This window comes from Bufo bufo, chromosome 5 (genome assembly GCF_905171765.1).
Source record: "Bufo bufo chromosome 5, aBufBuf1.1, whole genome shotgun sequence".
Lineage (NCBI taxonomy): Eukaryota > Metazoa > Chordata > Amphibia > Anura > Bufonidae > Bufo > Bufo bufo.
This window is the reverse complement of record NC_053393.1, coordinates 112,972,930-112,990,099: the sequence shown is the minus strand read 5'-3', so window position 1 is coordinate 112,990,099 and position 17,170 is coordinate 112,972,930. Positions and strand designations below refer to the sequence as shown.

The window sequence follows — 17,170 nt, the reverse complement described above, 5'->3', positions numbered from 1 at the left end:
GAGGCTTCATCGGAGAATATGACTTTGCCCCAGTCCTCAGCAGTCCATTCACCATACTTTCTGCAGAAGATCAATCTGTCCCTGATGTTTTTTTTGGAGAGAAGTGGCTTCTTTGCTGGCCTTCTTGACACCAGGCCATCTTCCAAAAGTCTTCGCCTCACTGTGCGTGCAGATGCGCTCACACCTGCCTGCTGCCATTCCTGAGCAAGCTCTGCACTGGAGGCACTCCGATCCCGCAGCTGAATCCTCTTTAGGAGACGATCCTGGCGCTTGCTGGACTTTCTTGGACGCCCTGAAGCCTTCTTAACAAGAATTGAGCCTCTTTCCTTGAAGTTCTTGATGATCCTATAAATTGTTGATTGAGGTGCAATCTTAGTAGCCACAATATCCTTGCCTATTAAGCCATTTTTATGCAACGCAATGATGGCTGCACGCGTTTCTTTGCAGGTCACCATGGTTAACAATGGAAGAACAATGATTTCAAGCATCACCCCCCTTTTAACATGTCAAGTCTGCCATTTTAACCCAATCAGCCTGACATAATGATCTCCAGCCTTGTGCTCGTCAACATTCTCACCTGAGTTAATAAGACGATTACTGAAATGATCTCAGCAGGTCCTTTAATGACAGCAATGAAATGCAGTGGAAAGGTTTTTTTGGGATTAAGTTAATTTTCATGGCAAAGAAGGACTATGCAATTCATCTGATCACTCTTCATAACATTCTGGAGTATATGAAAATTGCTATTATAAAAACTTAGGAAGCAACTTTTCCAATTTCCAATATTTATGTAATTCTCAAAACTTTTGGCCACGACTGTACAATCTTGCATTTGTGTCATATGTTCAATGACACTTCTATAGGGGGTAGCTTCTTCTTCCCAGGTTTCTTTTGCTATGTCTAGCAGACCCCTAGTGTGGCGACCATATAGCAACTGAAACGAGGAGTAGCCCGTAGATGACTGAGGGACTTCACGGATGGCAAACATGAGATAGGGAATAAGGAAATCCCAGTTGTTCCCATCTTTGTCCACTACTTTCTTAAGCATGGCTTTTAGAGTTTTATTAAATCTCTTTACCAGTCCATCAGTCTGTGGATGGTAGACAGAGATACGCAGCTGTTTAACTTGGAACAGTTTACATAACTCCTTCATGATGCGTGACATATAGGGGGTACCCTGATCTGTTAGGATCTCTTTTGGTAGTCCCACGAGACTGAACACCTGCACCAACTCTTTAGCTATGACCTCGGATGATGTATTAAGTAAGTGTATAGCTTCCGGGTAACGAGTAGCGTAGTCCATGATTACGAGAATATGTTGGTGGCCTTGAGCAGATCTTAAAAAAGGCCCCACCAGGTCCATGGCTATTCTCTCAAATGGTATCTCAATGATTGGTAGAGGTACCAGGGGACTAAGATAGTGTGGCCGAGGAGCCGAAATTTGGCACTCTGGGCAGGTGTCACAATAATCTTTAACATCTTTATGGACCCCAGGCCAAAAGAACCTTTAAAGGACTCTGTCTGTAGTCTTTTCAGCTCCAAAATGCCCCCACATAAGGTGACCATAAGCAATATCTAGTACCGTTTGTCGGTAAACTTTAGGAACCAATAGTTGTTTCACCGGATCCTCTCCCCTTTTTACCACCTGGTACAATAAGTCGTGTTTCAACGCCATATGCGGGAAGTAAAGTCTGCTGTCGGGGTCTACCAGTTTACCATCAATAGACTTCACATTTTCCCTGGCTCTAGTAACGGTGGGATCTTTTAATTGCTCAGCACCAAACTGCTCTTTCCTTACTGCAAGGTCTGGCAAATTGTCATCAAGGGAGTCTTCTCTCTCTGGACTGGTCATCACCTTCCTGATGGGCATTTGAACGTTTATGTTTCCATAGCTGCCAGAAATGTGGGAAATCCCTTCCCATGATGACACCATGCATTAACCTGGGCACTAAACCAACCCTAAATTTTTCTGCCCCGAACCGGGTATTTCCGTCTACCATAGCAGTGTGATAATTACGGGTGTCTCCATGTATGCAGGTTACCGCAATGGTCTTCGCTTGTCATTTCCTGGGAATTACCAAGTCCGTTTTTACTAGGGTGACCAGACTGCCTGAGTCTAACAATGCAATCACATCTTTACCTTCCACAGTAATAACACACATTTGTTTCTCACCCCCAGTATTTGGTAATGCCACACATGCAAGCTGAGCACACAGTGATAAACGGCAGTTTATAGAGGAGGCATCACACTGCATTGGTTCATCAGACATTGGGCAATTGGCAACAACATGACCAGGCATTTGACATCTGAAACATTTTATTAAGTCTCTATTAGGTCTCTTATAGGCCACAAACCTCCCTGGCACGGCTTGCCAGCTTCTAGAGCCTGGACCTCCAGTCTCTCCACTTGCCCCCACAGATATATCACCTTTGCCAGCCCCCTTTTCGCTTAGAACAGATTTACCAGGTAGTCCTGGAGATCTCCGCTGCGGGCGCAGCGGCAGACTCAGTAGCTCCTCCGTGGCTGCGTACCTCTCCACCATCTCCACCATCTGGTCAGCATTCTTAGGGTCACCATAGCTCACCCACATGCGCAAGGTAACGGGGAGAACCCTTAAGTACTGGTCTATCACAACCCGCTCCACCATCTGGGGACCTATCAGGATCTCCGGCTGCAACCACTTCTTGGTCAGGTGTATGAGGTCGTGCGTTTGGGAACGTGGTGGTTTATCCATGCTGTAGTCCCAGTTGTGCACACGCTGTGCGGGGATGGAAAGAGTAACTCCAAGGCACGTAAGGATCTCCTTTTTTAGCTTATTATAGTCCATAGCATCACAATTCTCCAGGTCAAAATATGCCTTTTGGGGTTCTCCTGAAAGGAAGGGCGCCAACAGTCCTGCCCACTGTACCTTTGGCCAACCCTCTCGTTCGGCCGTTCTTATGAAGGTGGTCAGGTAGGCTTCCACGGTTGTCTTCTTTTGAAAAAAGTGACTAGCCCTTATGGAGAAATGAGTGGCATCTGCCATACCTGGGACCCGTTGCTGCACCACAACTGTTAAGGTCTCCCGGTCTTTTCTTTGTGCCTCTTGGGCAGCCTCCAGTTGGGCCATCAGCCTGCGGCTGGTTTCCTCAAGCGCCTTTTGCTGTACTCTGGTAGCCTCCTGCTGCACTCGGGTAGCCTCCTGTTCAGATACAACAGCTTGCAACATAGCTTTAATGACATCCTCCATCTTCCAAGAGGCAGAAAACAGTCTTTGGTGCACTGCACAAAAAAAAGAGACTCTGGCCCTTTAAATGTTCTTTTTTTTTTTTTTTTTTTTTTTAATGCCAGAATTTCTGTTGCCCGCATCCTCCACCACTTGTAAGAGTTAGGTAGCAGGGTGGTCGTCTCTTGGATCGACGTGCACACTCTATCGAGCACAGATTCCAGGCAACCTCAGTTTTCCATTAACTGTCCAGATTTATTGTCAGCGGGTGGTACATAAAATAAACATAAACAAAACAATATTCTATGCCTGTCCGGCTCTAACTATACAATCAGGAACTTCTGACTAACCTGGTGCCAGCCTAACACTGAGCACCAAACATAACCATTTTGTTTGTACCACCTGCTATGCTCTCAAAGACTCCAAGCAGTCCTGTTCCCAGGTAGAGTCAGCTCACGTGTCTGCATTCTCAGTCTTATATCAGGCTAGCCCATCTGAGAAGTGATTACCTGACAGCCCAAAACCCATACTGTCCGGATGGAGTGGGGCCAACCTTCTCTCCCCACTCCAGCAACACAGGCCCTAAAAATCAGTTAGTTTTTTTTTAAATGACAGAAGTGAGGAACCTTGGGCACACATAGACCCCGTCCACTACTACTCCAGACACTCTGTCACAATATATACAGACAGACAAATAGATATTATTACAGATGTGATTTAAGAGCCATCATACTGTATGAATCATTTTTCTACATGGAGGTTCTAGAACTTGCATGTGTTTGCTTTATTTTCTCGCCAGCTTGCACGGTGGGGAATCACTGGTTTGTGAGCACTGCCAATCATTTTGCTGGGATTATTTATACACGCACCTGTTCCATCATCAACATTTTCAACCTCCATCACTTCTGTGTTAATCCGACCTCGGAAGAGATAGCGGTGCCCATCTGTGGATACTTTGCTGTTCTTCAAACGCCTTAAAATGAAACAAAATTTAAGTTAATTCCTGTATGTGAAAATGGTGCATGTATCTCCACTTAATGCCACTTTTATAACCACATCGGTGGAAAACAAGATTTCACTCACAGTTTGCAGGTTTTCCTATTTCTTTGTGCTTTTTTCTGTTTTATTCATGTTTTAATTATCCAAAATACTCAAGACCTAAATTGAACAATCTCACTCATGATCAGGTCCTTTAAATGTAGCTACAATCAAATCTTCCAGATTTTTCACCATGATGACGTTGACAACTTATGTGGAAGAACTGTTTAATCCATGCATTTATTATCTGTAGCTATATACTGCTGATATGTAGTTCAAATCTGTGACTCTACAAGACGTTTTGGCTCTCCGGACCCCTGTTCACATTGTCATAGGAGAATAGCATAGCACATGGGCACATACAGTGCCTGTATAGAGGTTGGAAAGATGCATTGTGTGCTGCCATTGTGCGTGCATTATATAGCGCTGGATCTCATGGATAGATGCACCTATACACTTCCAGCACAAAGTGCGCTATACCATCCTCTCTACAAGGACTATATATGCCCATAGTCTACATTTATGATATTCTCCTGTGACAACGTGAACATGTGTCAGGGGAGCCGAAACATCTTGTAATGTCACAGATTAACCACATATCAGCAGTGCATTGCTACAAATATATGCAATATTGTATATTTTGACCCTGATTTATCAATCAGTTTTTGTCTCTTTTGGACTAAATTGTGACTTGTCTCTTTTGTACTTCTAAGACTATCAATAGTCTGCGACAGGCCAAAGTTGTTTTTTGCTCTTGCTAAGTCAACTATGAAATCCTGCTGTCTCATAGAGAAAATTGAAAAAAATTCAGTCTCAACTGCACTCCACTCCTGATCTGCCTTATCTGTAGCAGGTGAGAATAAGGGTGCTCTGCATCCAATAGATTCATTCATTTCAATGGATGGAGCGTGTCCTATTCTTGTCCGGGGTCGCGGACAAGAATAGGCAATCTCTATATAGCGCTGGCCATGTGCGGTCCGCAAAATGCAGAACGCACATGGCAAGTATCCGTGTTTTGCGGATCCGCAATTTGCGGACCGCAAAACACTTGCCGTCGTGTGAATGCACCCTTAGTCAGAATGTGATAGTTTGGCTTGTGCTAAATTCAAACAGCGCTGTGCACCACTTTCATAAATTTGGCTCACGGACTGTTAACTTTATACAAATCGACCAATTTGAAGACAAACTTCAAATTGCCCCTTGTTGATAAATCAGGGTCTTTGTTTCTAAAAATTCATGGATTGATAAATAAAGATCATTCAAGAATGCAACAAGAAGAGTGCTGTAAGGTCTACCCTCTCTACCAGAACTTTCCAACCACTGCAATCAAAATCTGGAACCAGTGTAACTTGTATATATACACTTAACTATATACACAGTCAAAGAGAATGTTTGAATATTGCTGTCAGCAACTTTACTTGCTATGAATATCCCTGGTTTCCCTAAGGAAACACAGGAATGTAGATTATTTATCTAAAGAGAAGTAGAGGGTGAAATGCACAAATGCACACAATTTACATAACTCTAGAGACTTCCACAAGACTTCCTACTGTGATAGTCTTCAGTATACACTATATTTGGAATTGTAGATGCAACCAGCAAAGTGTATATATGAGTAGACACCATACTAGAGGTTCATCTCACTCATGGTTGATGAAAGGTAAAAAAAAAAGTCTTCATCCAAAAGTCTGTTCACTTCCAAAGTAAATGTGGCTCTATGTTGTTTAAAGAAGTTGTCAACAAAACATTCACCAGTTGTTCCCTACGTGTCATCTGCAACAATTCCATGCAATGCTTTGGGCTGGCCCATCAGGACAACCACTCTTCCTGTTGGAGATGTGCTGATCCTCATAAGTTGAGCACCTAAATGGCTCAGTTGTTTTGCCATTGGAAGCTGCAGGTAGCCAAACATCTCCTGCAGGGGAATTGCAGAATCATACGGCACTCATTCAAAAGATGCCCATTAGAATGATCTAATCGATTTTTTTGAGTGGCAAGGGGCTGCACATGCTGCTCACGAGGCTCCCCACTGCTTCTTAATTGACAGGGTCAGACATCTTGCCATGCACTGTAGGCATATCTACAATATGCGCTGCAATGAGCACCAAACAGGAGCACCCATCACTGTTCCTGTCTGCCATTGCTTTGCAGAGGTTTCAGCGGAGCGGGCACATGCAGAAGCAGCGATGGGTGCTCCTGCTAGTCTGGCCATCACTGCAGCTCATATTGTACATACTGTATGTATAGATTCTGTATGCACTGCAGTGAAAAGTGCTATGGAAAGTCCAAACTTCAGCAAAAACAATAAAAATCAGTTCAAAATATATTGCCAAAATTATTATTAGGTTATTTTTAACAGTTTAAAAAAAACTGATAAAACGTTTCCTGTATGTTTCTTACCTCTGGTATACTGTTGTACAGAATTTTTGAAAAATAAATTAACATTTTCAAAAATTATAGTTTACATGAGCAAATGCAAAGTAAACAAAAAAAAGTATGGAGTTAAAATGTATTAAGTGTCCTACAAATGTATATTAAACATTACTTGGCTTTTCATGCTTCTTGCTAAGACTCACCGATGTTTTCTTTTGCAATACACTAAAAGGTTATCAAAGAGAAAGAAAATCCGCTCCTGGATGTTCCCAGAGGAAATTTTTAAAAGAACTCCATGCATCAGCATTTCAGTGCAAGTGTCTGTGATGCTGGAGCCCTAACAAAGTAGACAAAAAGAAAGAAAACATATTAACTGGTGAACTAAAACATTATTGTGAAATGTTATTCTTTTATCATAGCAATCAGTGCAACTAAACAACTGTTTCCTAGAGAATGAGCTCCCCTAGAATTGTCACTCATTTCTTTTACATCTTTTTGTATACTTAAAAGAACAAAGTGACAAAGCTTCATTTAAATAATAAAGGTAGCAAATGACAACAATAGTATAATACAGAGATCGAGATAATAATGCGCAGTGATAGCAGACAAATGCAGCTTCACTCCTGGGGTTACCGTGTAAAAATGGATTATCATGACAGGAAAATATTAATGCAGGCCATAATTATTACATGGATTCCATGTAAATTATGTGAATTTTTTTTCTTCCATATGCAAATTGGCTTTTACAAAATCATATTCACTAGCATTAAGCCATAGTTATATAATTGCTAAAGGGGTATTCTCATCTCAGACAATGGGGGCATATTGCTAGGACCCTCACCTATATCGGGAACAGAGCCCCGCAAAGTAGTGGCTGGAGGACTCTGGTCTGGCTACCACCAAGCGCTCTCCCCATAGAAGTGAATGGGAGCCCAGCCACTGCTCCCATTCACTTCTATGGGCCCGACAAAAATATCTGAGCTAGCGCTTGGCTGTTTTCGGTGACCCCATAGAAAATAAATGAAGGGGGGCTGCGCATGTGCAGTGCGCCCTCCACCACTTTCAGGGCTCCATTCTCTATATTGGTGCGGGTCCCACCTATCAGACAATGGGGGCATATTCTAGCGATATGCCCACATTGTCTAAGATGAGACACTTAAGGTTGGAAAAACACAAAAGTCCATAAAGTCCAACCTGTAATCCTACTATATTGATAGCGTTTCAGCTGCCTTTTTCACACAAGCATCAAGCTTGTTTGAAAAACTGTTTAGCTGAAACGCATCACATCTGCCTGTATTTTGTTTACGGTAATAATGTGCAGATTTATTAACATCAAAAAGTGAGTGGTGATCCACTTCTTCTACTTGGATGTATGGACCTGCAAACCAGGAAACCAGCACCACCTTCTTCCAGAGTGCCGACTATATAGGAATCTGGCCTTTACTGCAAGACAGCCACCTAGCCACTACCTCCTGAAATAGTCCGGGTGTGATTGGCTGCTTACCTTTGGGGATCAGAAACACTGGTGCATGACACAGAGGGAACATGCAAACTGGTACTCCATAATATATATACATATATACAACCCCCCTTTTATGTATATAATTATACATAGTTATATTTTCTGTACAATATCATACATACACATCTTGTTGATGAGTATCAAACATCCTATCCACCACCCACACACCCCTTGTACAACTTTACATACATCCTCTTTCTCTCAACACCACCCCCTGCCACATCTGATCATTCTCACCCCAAAATAGAGTAACTACCTATATGATTTGGATTAATATAGAGCAGTGATGCCCAACCTACGGCCCATGAGCCAAATGCGGCCCGCAAAGCCGTGTCATGCGGCCCGCGCAGTAACAGGACTTTATCAGCGCAGGGCGCGCTGCGAACGGCTTAGGCAGCAAAGCGATGCTGCCTTTGCCTGCAATCTCCCCGCCCAGCACCGCCTCCTAGCTAATTTATTCACTGCAATTGCTTCTGTGAAATTGAAGAGAAGCGCCGTAATCTCGCACAGGCGCAGAGGCATCGAAGTGCGCATGCACCGTCTTCCTGGCCTCTGCCAGTGCGCCTGTGCGAGATTACTGCGCTTCTCTTCAATTTCACAGAGGCAAGTGCAGTGAATAAATTAGCTAGGAAGCGGCTCTGGGTGGGCAGGAGATCTGTGGATGACACTGAGGGGGATATCTGTGGATGACACTGAGGGGGATATCTGTGGTATCTGTGGATGACACTGAGGGGGATATCTGTGGATGACACTGAGGGGGATATCTGTGGATGACACTGAGGGGGATATCTGTGGATGACACTGAGGGGGATATCTGGATGACACTGAGGGCGATATCTGTGGATGACACTGAGGGGGATATCTGTGGATGACACTGAGTGGGATATCTGTGGATGACACTGAGGGGGGATCTGTGGATGACACAGGGGGGGATCTGTGGATGACACTTAGGGGGGTATCTGTGGATGACACTAAGGGGGGGATCTGTGGATGACACTGAGGGGGGGATCTGTGGATGACACTGAGGGGGGGATCTGTGGATGACACTGAGGGGGGATCTGTGGATGACACTGAGGGGGATCTGTGGATGACACTGAGGGGGGTGATCTGTGGATGACACTGAGGGGGGATCTGTGGAGGACACTGAGGGGGGGATCTGTGGATGACACTGAGGGGGGATCTGTGGATGACACTTAGAGGGATCTAGGGAGGGGTGTGGGGATGTTGGGGTGGGAGGTCCTGGAGGGGTGTTTGGGTGGGAGCTCTGGAAGGGGTGGGAGGTCCGATAGATATGTGGGGGCGGGAGATCCAGGAGGGGGGCCCATCATTTTTTTTGCTATGGGGCCCAGTCATTTCTAGCTACGCCCCTGATTGGTAAGATTGGGCGGGCACTGGAGCGATAGAGCGCCCTGCTGTAGGAGAAGGCGGCGGGAGATGAAAGGAGGAGGGGCCAGATCCTGGTGGTGTCGGGCACACGGCGCAAGCATGACGGTGGAGGATCTGACTGAAGCCTAAAGACCAGACATCAAGGTAGACCTGCAGAAGAAGGTGACAGCGCAGTATGTGACGATTACATGTGTGTAATGTATGTAGTGCAGTGTGTGATAATCACATACTGCACTACATACATTACACACATGTATACATCACATGCCCCCTCACAGTATTAATGCCAAGATATGTGCCCTCTTCACAGTAGTAATGCTCACACATGCCCCCTCACAGTAGTTATGCCCAGATATATGCCCCCTCACAGTAGTTATGCCCAGATATGTGCCCCCTCACAGTAATAATGCCAAGATATGTGCCCTCTTTACATACGTAATGCTCACACATGCCCCCTCACAGTAGTTATGCCCAGATATGTGCCCCCTCACAGTAGTTATGCCCAGATATGTGCCCCCTCACAGTAGTTATGCCCAGATATGTGCCCCCTCACAGTAGTTATGCCCAGATATGTGCCCTCTTCACATTAGTTATGCCCTGATATGTGCCCTCTTCACAGTATTTATACCCAGATATGTGCCCTCTTCACAGTAGTAATGCTCACTCGTGCCCCCTCACAGTAGTTATGCCCTGATATGTGCCCTCTTCAAAGTAGTTATGCCCTGATATGTGCCCTCCTCACAGTAGTTATACCCTGATATGTGCCCTCTCACAGTAGTTATGCCCTGATATGTGCCCCCTCACAGTAGTTATGCCAGATATGTGCCCTCTTCACAGTAGTAATGCTCACACGTGCCCCCTTCACAGTAGTAATGCTCACACGTGCCCCCTCACAGCATTTGCATTTCTTTCTGGCAAAGCCACCTGGTTCCGGCCCGCAAAATTTATACCAAGTCTACTGTGGCCCTCAGGCGAATGGTTGGGCACCACTGATATAGAGTAATATAGATTAATATAGATTCCTCCTCAATAGATACCTACTTGCATGACCATTTTGTTATTATAATCTTCCCCCACCATATGTTATACATACTCCCACCGCACCTAAGTCCACCCCTACAGGTGACATCACCACACTCTTGACCAATGACAGCACACACATCATCCATCCATAATCCCCCAATAAATATCCAAACAAAAACACCACTTTCTCATGTGAGCCACCATCAGTTTCCAAAGGACCCCACCAGCTGACACAGACATTGACAAACAGATCGAGCATTCTTCTGTCTGATCCGGATGGCCACGGTGCCACTTCCGGGTTTTGCGTTCCAACCTGGAACGCATCGTTCTCCAGCACTACTTCCGGTCATGCGCAGTAGGCCCAAAATGCGCTCCGGACACACTTACACAAATCCACATTGCAACCGCCCACCTGGATCCCTGACGTCACCCAAGGTGACGTAACTCAGCATGCAAACACGCCCCCTTACTTTTGGCACCCTTTTTGACCACCCCCTCTTCTTTTTGGAGCTTTTTTCAGTTAATCAGCCAAACACCCAGGCCATAAATAGCCACCACTTCCACACTACAAGTAATACTACTCCTGATGAAGGGACATCGTCCCGAAACGCGTTAAGCCAGTTTTTATAAACTAATAAAATGAATTTGAACCGAAGCTTCCTGACTGTGGCTGCCTTCATCTTTTACCATCTTGAGGCGAACCTGGCTGGGGGGGGGGGGGGGGGGGGGGTATTGGTTTACCAGTGTATTATGCTTATCCGAGTAACCCCTTTGTGAAGTGAGTAACATCTTAATGTGCAGACTTACACCGAAGTGTATCCATCTGTGCATCTATTCGCCATGAACCGTGGCGATTTTTAATGCTACACAAATTTTAAAGTGATTTCTAAGTGATACTATACAGTATATACTATATATCTATATATATATATTTTTTTATTTTATTTTATTCCATCTAGTTCTATACCCATTTATTATAATCCACACCATTGTTCTTTATTGTCTTTTATTGTTTTTTATTGCTTTATATTTATTGCTTTATATTTCCTGCAATCATTTGTTTCCAAGCCCAAACCCCCCCCCACCGCCCCCTTGTTTTGATTGGCGCTCCTCCAGGGTCTGCTTGGAGGGAGATTGGGAGTGTCCTCACACCCAATCCCCCCCTTTTTGTTACTCCATAATAGGCCATGGTAAGGGCGGACAGAGCTTGTGCGAATCCGTAAAACAGTCTATTTGGCAGACTAGATGGGCCAAATGGTTCTTATCTGCCGACACATTATATGTTTCTATGTTTCTATGTTAAAGGTCTGGGCAGGAGGCACAGGATCAGTATGGTGAACAGGCACGGGTCAGGCATCAGACTGTCAGATCGATATACAGGCGATATATAGATTGAGGTCAATATACAGGCACAGAAATGGATTATAACTCTTTGAAAAGTTCTAGCAAGCCAAAAAGACCTAGCAATATCTATGGAGGCCAATTGCTCAGGCAAAGAAGTGAGGCCAGCAGCACAGCTACTGTATATAGCCAAGGAGCAATTGAAAACAGCCTGTCAGCAGCTCACAGAGCAAGAAAAGATATGAACTCTTACAGTACTGCAAGTAAGGTGAGATACAATGAACAATGACCCTAATTCACCAGGGCTGGCGTCAGAACCTGGCTAACCCAGTAAAGTGCCGGGGCTCACTGCTCCTGGGGGGGGGCCCACTGCGCTGATATGAGCACTTCCATCAATACAGATGGAAGAGCTCATTGCTGGAGCGCAAGGAGCTGAAGTCATTTCATTCACTAACCGCAGCTCCAGGAGTTTAGCTATCGGGGAAGCCACTGCTTCGGGCTCTGAGGGCAGAAGGGGCCCAGGAGCAGCAGCAGGGCCGCAGCTTCAGAATGGAGCAACGGCATACAGAAGACGGCTACTGCTGTCCCCCTTACAAGCTCCTGTGCTGCAAAGCTTCAGACACCCCCCCTCTTCACTCTGTTCAGCAGAGCAGGACATTTTGCCTTACAAGCTTTAGACACGCCCCCTTTACACAGGATGTGATGCCTGAGAAGGAGAGAGATGTCAGGGCTGGAGCAGCAGTGTGAAGACAGTCTGGGGGGAGGGGGGTTCAGGGAACTGTTCAAGCTGCTGCTGGATGCTGTAGACCAGCAGCTTTGTGCTATCTAGTTGTTTTACTGCCTCATTAAGCAGTTTGCCTCCATGACACCTGCCTCCCCCCATATCCTAACCTTCTTTTATCTCATCCTCATGGAGCCCCTGATGTCTCCTTTCCTCCCTTATGTATCCAGAGCTGCTGTTGAACCCCTCCTATCTCCTATTGCTGCCCTGCACAGACCTCCTGCACCCTACTTCTTGTATGAACCCCCCCTCAGAGCCCCTTCAACCTACTTGCTGTGTCCACCCCTTCTGTCCATCCAGGGCCCCAGTCACCTGTCTCACTCCTCTGCCTCTCATTATGGTGGTGTATAAACCGCATTCACCATAAGGACTTTCTAATGTCACAGGGTCACTTGACAGTGCCCCTACCCTGTACTGTGCCCCCTTATACCCTGCATTTTGCCCTCTTACCATATCCTGTACAGTGCCCCTCATCATTCCCTGTACTGTGCCCTCTTATACCCTTTTATAATCTATTGTCACTGTATGGTGGTGCTTTCCAGTTACTGCATAGCAGTGTTATCCAGATACTGTATCGCAGTTTTACCAGTCACTGTATGGTGGTGTTATCCAATAACTGTATGGCCATAACTGTATCCCCTTCCCTGCCCACGCAAACTTTTTTAGACCTGGCATGAGTGGGGAAAAGTTGCAGATTGCAGCGCAAAGGACCTTTGCGCCACAATCTTTGTCAGAAATACACCTAATATAGGCGTGATGTGATGTGAACCCAACCAGCGGGAGGGGGGGTTAGTACAAAAATTTGCTGTGGGGCCCAGTCAGTTCTAGCTAGTGAGGGCCTCTTACACAGTATAATGACCCCAGTTCCCCCCATTTAGTATAATGATCCCCAATGACCCTCCATTCAGTAAAATGAAACCCAGTGCCCCCTCCATACAGTATAACCCCCAGTGTGGATGCCACTGGGGGGTCATTATTCTGAATGGAAGGCCACTGTGGGGTCATTATACTGTGTGGGGGGCCACTGGGGGTCATTATACTGTGTGGGGGGCTACTTGGGGGTTATTATACTGTGTGTGGGGGCATTGGGGGGCATTATACTGTGTGAAGCGCCACTGGTGGTCATTATACTGTATGGGGGCCACTGGGGGTCATTATATGGTGTGGGAGTCACAGGGGTACATGTAAAGGAAAAAAAAATGCCACAAGGGGGCCCACTGAGATTTATCGCCCAAGGGCCCACATGAACCTGGAGCCGGCCCTGTAATTCACACACAGGAAGCTGGTGCCTGTGTTCACGGGAAAGCAGCGTCTCTAAATTGCCATTGCAACAATGTGTCTGTGCCTAAAACCTGTCTAAAAAGTGGGCAAACCGAAGCAATTAGGTGCAATTAGGGCTATCCCAATATTTTTCAACTCATTCAAAAGGGGCAGGGCTTAACAGGAAGGGAAATAACTTCCTTGGAAAGAGGTGTGGCCCAAGATGCGCTGTTTTACAACACAATTAGGGATGAGTGAACCCTAACCTCACCGAGTTCGGGTAGTGAAGGAATTCCGTTATAATGGAATTCGATGACAGAATGCAAAACGGAAGCCTTTAAGAGGCATTCTGTTTTGATCCGTCATAATAGAAGTCTAAGGCCAAGCATGATGGATCCGTCTGGTTTCCGTTATGCAGGACTTTGTTTTCAGTCCTGCATAACGGATCAAAAATGAATGCCTCTTAAAGGCTTCCGTTTTGCATTCCATCATCGAATTCCATTATAACGGAATTCCTTCACTACCCGAACCCGATGAGGTTCATGTTAGTTCATCCCTAGCCACAATTTCTTCTCAGATTTGGTGTATAATTCTGTCTCAAACTAATCAATACTTTGTATAGAGTCAGACAAAAGTGTCTGTCCCTACACCAGATTTATTATCCAGCCTGAGCCCCTGTTATAAATCTGGGGCAGGTCTGGACAGCCGGTCTAAGCTTACACCACCTACAGGGTTACTAAATCTGCTCCAAAGTATTTATATCACTGGGAAAGGAAGAGAATTCAGTTTCCCTATAGGTTTCCTGTCACCTCAGCAGCAGAATGCAGGAGGTTCAGCTAAAGGTCTTCTGCTCTAAGGGTAGAGACAACTTTCAGGTTTTTTATGCAGTTTTTGATTAAAGTGGATTAAAGAGAAGTAAAATGTGCCCGTAATAGTTTCTCTCCTTTTATGACGCACAACTGATTTTGGCTTCAGAAATGGCATCAGAAAACCTGACCATTACCTAAGGGTATACCCACACAAGATGGATAAGCTGTGGATTTTTTTGCATTGTTGTGGCAAATACACAGCGTTTTACAGTACCAACCATGTGGATGAGATTTTAAAGGGGTTATCCAAAACTATAAAATTCCCCCCCATATGTTGGGCCCCTCACAATGAATATACTTACTTGGCTCCCTGCTCCCTGTGCCGCTCTTGGTCCCCACACCGCCGCTGCTGCTTCTTCCCGTACGTGGATGAAAACATCCGGTGTCGGGGGGGGGTAATGGCAGGCGGGGACGGGAACGAGCCTCCCTAGCGCAGGGAGCGGGGAGCCAGGTAAGTATATTCATTGTGAGGGGCTCAGCATATGGGGGAGCATTACATAGTTTTGGATAACCCCTTTAAGAACTCTCATCCACCACGGAAAAAAATGTGCAATGTAAACTGATCTGCGGTGTAGATTATAAACCTGCAGCATGTCAATTTATGCTGCAGATTTCCACAGCGGGTTTCATCACTGCAAAGCATAAGGTGAAATCCATGACAAATGCATAGCAAAATCTGGGACAAATCTGCAGCAGAAAATGTGGCCATACCCTAAACGTAGATTGCAGGAATCCTACAGTTTGCTGATAGATATGCCAGATAGTGGTAGGGAAATTAACTTCTTTGCAGTATTGTATCTTTATTATTGGAAAGATCCCACTACTTAAAGGAGTACTTTCATTTCAGAAATGTATGAGAACAGAAAATCAAATTCCTAAACCAGTTAAAATCAGTTTAAATCGACTGACTGGCGTCAAAAAACTCTTTTGAAATGCAGTCTTAGGTCATACTGAAGTGATATATCAAAAAGCTGACATGTCGTATAGATAATTTTATATAAATCAGTGTCTAATGCATTTTAACATTATATAAACCTTGTGCACTGCATACTATGGATCAGGCAGCAAATTCAAATACACAAGTAGAATCGTAGGTTGAATCCAGATCAATTGCTATCAATAATAGATGAGAATTCCATATGACATCCAGATAACTACTTAGAGATCAAACCTGCAGTTCACATTTAAAAAAAAAAATAATAATTTTTTTTTTTTACCAGAACTGGAACGGATCCTAGCACAAGGTAGGAGTCAACTAACTTTAATGAGGTTGAGATTCCATACAGATTTTTTGGGAAATAATAAAATATATAAAAAACATATACAAGCCTTTAGGTTGGATTCTCACATGTAGGTTTTGTTGCAATTTTTGTGCCATTTTTTAAAGTCGGTGTCAGGAATGATGGAGGTTGCCCAACCCTGATATAACCTATGTTGAGATAAAAATTTTACTTTTTCTATCACTTATTGATGCATTTTGTTGGACCAAAGCCAATCCAAAAAGAAGGAAAAGCATACTGAAAAGTAAAGAAAAGGTTGATACTTCTCTATTCTATATCCAAAAAACTGCATCAAAAACTGTATGGGTCACTCCTTACTGCTGCTACACAATGTCTACATTGCAAGGATTTTTTTTAAAATCAATTGTGTTTACTGGATCAGATATTTTATTCTCTTCTTATCTCTTATAGTGTAGGAAGGTGCATTTCTCCATGAGCAGGTAGGTAGGTTAGATCATAGTCGCTATAGAGCTGACCATGGGGGGGTCCAGCAGTGTAAGACTATTCACGGGGGAGAGGGTTATATGTCAGCAGATGGTAACTTGTTGCCAGGTTGTTCATGCTCATAAAGAGTCTCACTATATTGTTAGCAATGGGAATTTAAGACAGGCTTTGATCCTCACTGGTTCTAAAAATAACGCCTTCTATTCCCTGTAAAGCCATGCCCCCCATTAAACATTTCCTTCTGGTAGGAAATCGCTTTGTTTCTTCATGCCACTTTCTGAAGCACAACTGAAAAGCAGATGTTTATTTAACAGAGCCTAATGTGATACAATGGTGAGGAGCTTTGGTTATTAAAGGGTTTCTGTCATCAGAAATTCTGTTATGTAGCTGACTGACATTGGCGATGTGCTAATGTCAGCAGTACATAACAGTGTGATGTATAATTGTGTCCCTGTCGCCGTTCTCCCAAAAAATACACTTTTAAAATATGCTAATGATCCTCTAGGTGCTATGAGGGCGTTGAATCAGCACCTAGAGGTTCGGTCTACGAACCATTTAGCACGCCCAGGTCCTCCATTTAGCACGCCCAGGTCCTCTTGAGTGACGTCCGACTTCTCCTGATCACCATAGTGAGGATGCCGGCACCA

The 17,170-nt window shown here is 44.6% G+C and overlaps 1 protein-coding gene across 2 annotated transcripts in view; it reads right to left on the bottom strand.

Moving 5' to 3' along the window:
• The window catches only part of PREX2 (phosphatidylinositol-3,4,5-trisphosphate dependent Rac exchange factor 2), a 430,245-nt gene that overhangs the window by 299,644 nt on the left and 113,431 nt on the right, over positions 1–17,170 (bottom strand). For both annotated transcript variants that reach the window (XM_040432527.1, XM_040432528.1), the window contains exons 7-8: positions 6,821–6,954; positions 4,076–4,179 (exon numbers count right to left, since the gene is read on the bottom strand). In XM_040432527.1, coding sequence (XP_040288461.1) covers positions 4,076–4,179; positions 6,821–6,954 — 238 coding nt within the window. The remainder of the gene's footprint in view (positions 1–4,075; positions 4,180–6,820; positions 6,955–17,170) is intronic.